General features: G+C 31.0%; 1 protein-coding gene across 1 annotated transcript; it reads left to right on the top strand.

Moving 5' to 3' along the window:
- Positions 1-316: 316 nt before the first annotated feature.
- LOC117909463 ((-)-germacrene D synthase-like) lies at positions 317-3,517 on the top strand. Its single transcript, XM_034823510.1, has 7 exons — positions 317-489; positions 905-1,175; positions 1,266-1,638; positions 1,727-1,945; positions 2,051-2,192; positions 2,425-2,673; positions 2,988-3,517. Exons 1-7 carry the CDS (start codon positions 355-357, stop codon positions 3,279-3,281), a joined length of 1,683 nt encoding a protein of 560 aa, XP_034679401.1. The 5' UTR covers positions 317-354; the 3' UTR covers positions 3,282-3,517.
- The last annotated feature ends 1,724 nt before the right edge of the window (positions 3,518-5,241 follow it).

Below are 5,241 nucleotides of genomic sequence, written 5' to 3'. Positions count from 1 at the left end.
CTTTATTAGAAAACATATGAATTCTCCTATTAAATAATTTTAACAATTTTGAAATTTGAGGAACAAAATTTTAAAAGATCAATTTTTTAAAAAAAAAGCACAATATATATAAATTTATATTTTTTTATAAGAATTTTTATATTTTGTTTAGAAACTTCTATTTAAAAAACGGTGAAGATTAGAACGTGCTTTCATTTCCACCTGGGCTTTTTCCATAATTCTTTTTTATCCATCCAAACATCCCCGTCCTATAAATAATAATAATAATAATAATATATTGCCCGCTATGATTTGCACATGTAGCACAAACAACTAAACAGGCTTTCAGTCACTTCTATTCTAATAGGGCAAAACATGTCTGTCTCACTTCCCGTCACTCCTATTCCAACCACGCAAGGGGTAGATCATCAGGGGGTGGCTCGCTCCACAGCGAATTTTCCTCCTAACATTTGGGGTGATCGTTTCCTCATCTACACTCCTGATGATGTTGTAAGTGTATAGAAATACTGCTTTGATATCTGGTGCTGGAAGATGAGTTAGTGTGCGTTTGGTAGCAATTCTAAGAATGTTTTGAGTTTTTTAATTATTTGAAAGATAAAAAATTTCAAGTATAAGAAGGTCTAAAACCACTTTCTAAAATCACTACTAAATGCACTCTTAGTTTCTTCCAATATTTTCCTGGTGAGAGTATTCAGTCTAAATGTTTCAAACTTTTTATGAGAGGTAAGGAAATTTATTTAGCATGATTAAAAGGCTTCCTTGAAAACTGATTTTGAAAACAATTTTTGTTTTCTTATGACAAAAAATAGTTTTCTAAACAATTTATGGAGAACAATATGTTTTTTAAAACATTAGCAAATAGGCCTCAAATGTTTTTGTTGTGTTTGCAATTTTTCTGGTGTAGGTAACCCATGAATGTAAAGAACAGCAAATTGAAGATCTGAAAGAAGAAGTGAGAAATGAGCTAAAAGCCAGTGCCAGTAAGTCTCCGGAACTGCTGAAGTTGATAGATTCCATCCAACTCTTGGGATTGGCACACCACTTTGAAAGGGAGATCGAAGAAGCATTAAAAGACATGTATGGAACATACAGTCTGGTTGATGATAACGACGACTTCACAAATGCTTCGCTTCGGTTCCGACTACTAAGACAAGAAGGTCACCCCATTCCATCTGGTAAAAGCCCCTTTCCTATAGTTGCCAAAACATTTGTCATCTTGAATTACTTACCATTCATTGATTTAATGAACTTTACTGATGAAATAGATGTATTTAATAAGTTCAAAGACAAGGAAGGCAACTTCAAGGAATATTTGATTGGTGACTCACTTGGCATGCTAGCTTTATATGAAGCTACACATTTGATGGTGCATGGAGAAGACATACTAGAGGAAGCCCTGGCTTTCACCACTACTCATCTTCAGTCCATGGCAACTGATCCAAATAATCCTCTTGCAAAACAAGTGATTCGTGCACTAAAGCGGCCCATTCGCAAGGGCTTGACAAGAGTGGAGGCAAGGCATTACATTTCCATCTACCAACAAGATGGTTCACATAATAAATCTTTACTCAAGCTTGCAAAGTTGGACTTCAACCTGTTGCAGTCACTCCATAGGAAAGAGCTAAGTGAGATCAGTAGGTAAGTTCTTGAAGCAATCATATGCAAAAAAAAACAAGCTATTTTAGCAATCTTCTTGACTCTCATCATCGGCTTATATATCTTTCAGGTGGTGGAAAGGTTTAGACGTTGCGACAAAGCTACCTTTTGCACGGGATAGACTAGTGGAGAGCTACTTTTGGACATTGGGAGTGTACTTTGAGCCCCAGTACTTCCCTGCTCGAAGGTTCTTAACGAAAGTGACCGCTATGTTAACCATTATGGATGATATATATGATGCATATGGTACAATCGAAGAACTTGAACTCCTTACAGAAGCAGTCGCAAGGTTAATTGGATACTTGCACATCAATTTCATTAGCAGAATTTCTAAACTTCTGGTATAGATTTCATAAAGTTCCAAAGATATATTCTGTAATTACTTCACTTTCAGATGGGATGCCAGCTGCATAGATCAACTGCCTGCAGATTATATGAAGTGGTTTTATCGGGCACTCTTGGATGTTTATGAAGAAATGGAAGAAGAGATGGCCAAGGAAGGGAAATTGTACGGTGTCCACTATGCAAAAGAAGTGGTTTGACACGATCGCCCTTCTTTTAGAGTGTGTTTGACAATGATTTTAAAAGTGATTTTAAAAAGTTTCTAGTTTTTCTAACATTTACTAATTTTTGTCTTTATCTTTCAAGTACTAAAAAATTAGAAACATTTTTTATAATCATTGTTTAACATACTCCTAAATCCTTCAAAAATTATATATATAAAAGCTAATAGCATGATCTACATATTTGCATGATTATTTAACTCAGATGAAAAGGCAAATCCAAGCCTACTTTATTGAAGCCAAATGGTTGAACCAACGATATGTACCAACATTCGATGAGTACATAAGTAATGCACTACTAAGTTCTGGTTACACTTTGCTCATTGCCACATCTTTCGTTGGCATGGGAGATGTAGTGACAGAGGAGGCCTTCCAATGGGTGCTCAGCCCCGCCAAGATGATTAGAGCTTCAGAAACCATCGCTAGGCTCATGGATGACTTAGTTTCCCACGAGGTATAAGATTCTTCTACTATTAAACCTAGAAATTAATTGCCTTAAGGGCATGACTTAAATATGAAAAATAGTATGTCTTATGTATAAAATAAAGTTTCCAAAATAGTTTTCATTTTTTCAATTGTTTTTTAGAACTTTTTAAAAATATATATATATATTAATTTCAAAAAATCTCAAATCTTTTATAAAAAATAATCACTTTCAAAACAAATTTCTAATTAAAAACTATATTGAGTAAAAAAATTGTTAATTGTGTTTTTTAAATTATCTATCCCACTTTTTTTTTCTTTTTTTATGCTTTGCTCTTTGTGCAGTTCGAACAAACAAGAATGCATGCCCCCTCAAGCATCGAGTGTTACATGAAGCAATATGAGGTTACAAAGCAGGAGGCTTGTGATGAGTTGAATAAGCAAGTAGTCAGGGCATGGAAGGATATCAACCAGGAGTGCCTCAGACCTACACAAGTGCCAATGCCACTCGTCACACGTGTTCTAAATTTTAGCCGTGTGATAGATATCTTGTACAAGGATGAAGATGAGTACACCCACAATGGAAAATTGATAAAAGATCTCATTACATGGATGCTCATAGACCCTGTGCCAATGTAAGTGGAGAGATGGGTCTAGCTATATTATGTTGTGTGCCGTATGAGGATATGATTAATTAATAATGTGAGTGATGTATAACATCACTTCCATTCCTGTTTGTTATCAAAATCTCTAGTATTGTAAGAATAATAATCTAGCATCAAGGGTGCTTAATGTTGATATCACCAAGTTGGGGGGACGTATATATTTTGTATGTAAGCCCTTCCCAATTGTTTGCAATCAAGTCATTTGAAGAATTATCAACTTTCCTTTCTTGGATTGTTTTCCAAGCTCCTGCAATAGTTGATCAAATTTTCTTTTTCCCATTAATGGTTAGTTCAGGCCCTTACCTACATTATTCTTTAAACCTCCTCTTGGCGTAAGAAACAAATCATGGAGAGCTTCTTAAATTCTAAAAGCAACATTTAAAGGTGAATTCCAATATTTAAGGGTGTTCTAGATCGAATTTTTAAATATTAGGCCTATACTTACCAAGATGATTCATTTGTGTTCGAGAGAAGTAAGGCAACTCATGCTTTTGCTTATATGTATATGATAAATAGATTTTTATTTACTTAACTTTTAAAAAATATAAAATTATCTTTATTTTTAATAAAAGAATTTACAAAATATAATTTTTATACATAAAATTCAATCATCAAGTAATCGTAATCACTTCTACTTTTAATATTAATACTAAACATAGCATCAGTTAAAAGCTACTTTAAATGGGCATACATAAATCGTAAACAAATGGTATTGGTTTATATGGAATGAGTGTTGTTTCGAGCCTATTGTATAACTGATTATATAACTTTTGACTTTTAGACGATATTTATTTATATATTTATTTATTTTATCTAAAATATGAATAAACTTGAATTTAGCTTAAATTCGGATAATGTTTTATGTTTAAATGTTATTAAGTTGTTTGTTTTTATTAATCTTTTAATTCTATAAACATTAAATCAATCTATTTTTATATATTAAAACATATATAAATTTAATTATTATACTTCTTTGATAAAATGTTGAAAACTAATAGTTTAAAAATAAATAATAATTAATGTATTCCCAAATATCACAAACAATTATGGACCCTGCATTTTGCTCGATGCGTTCCCACTCGATGGCAAAACTCGTTTTTTACTTTATTTGATGAAAATTTGATTTTTAGAAAAAGACTTGGAGTCGCCACTTATTTTTGTTTTATTTTTTTTTTAAGAGAAAAATCAAATAAGAAAGAAAACCCTAAGTGTGACTCCTGAAGAAAAAAACAAGTCTACCAAAAACCAAGTCTAAGTCCGGGGGTCAGGTTACTTATTGGGAAGTTACGGTGATGAGCCGTAGCACCCCTTTAAGCCCGCATACGTACGACCTCTACTAAACGAATTGAGAAAATTGTGGTAATTAATTAATTAATTATGGATACCAAGAAAAATAATCAATATACAAGTCATGGTGAAAATTAATATGCACAAAAACAATGATGAAATCTAATTACAAAAATACACAAAATAAATAATAAGAGAATTATACAAAATGATTTATTGAATTAAATAAATAAAAGATATTAAAAAAGTTTTAAAGAAATTTCAAAGGATTTTATTAAAAATGATTTTGAATTAATGATTTCATTTATTTACTTATAAAAAGAAACAATTTATTTTCTCAATTTTAATTGTATACAATTTTCAAAAAAAAAAAAAAAACTATTTACACTTATTGTATCAAAAGAATTCATTATAAAATTTCAGTTTGGGCACAAAAATTATTTCTTACTTGCTTTTACTAAAAATAATGAATTTTTACAATTTTATTTACAAAAGTATTTAGATTCATTTTCATTTAAAAGAGTGATTTTTATAAATTATTTAAAATGACAACACTTTATTTACAAAAGAATTTTTAATTAAAAGGAAAAAATAAAAATAAAAGTAGGAATAAAAATAAAATAAAATAAATAAATAAATCATCTATT

The sequence above is a fragment of the Vitis riparia genome, chromosome 19, assembly GCF_004353265.1.
Source record: "Vitis riparia cultivar Riparia Gloire de Montpellier isolate 1030 chromosome 19, EGFV_Vit.rip_1.0, whole genome shotgun sequence".
Classification (NCBI taxonomy): domain Eukaryota; kingdom Viridiplantae; phylum Streptophyta; class Magnoliopsida; order Vitales; family Vitaceae; genus Vitis; species Vitis riparia.
This window is presented reverse-complemented; position numbering and strand designations above follow the sequence as displayed.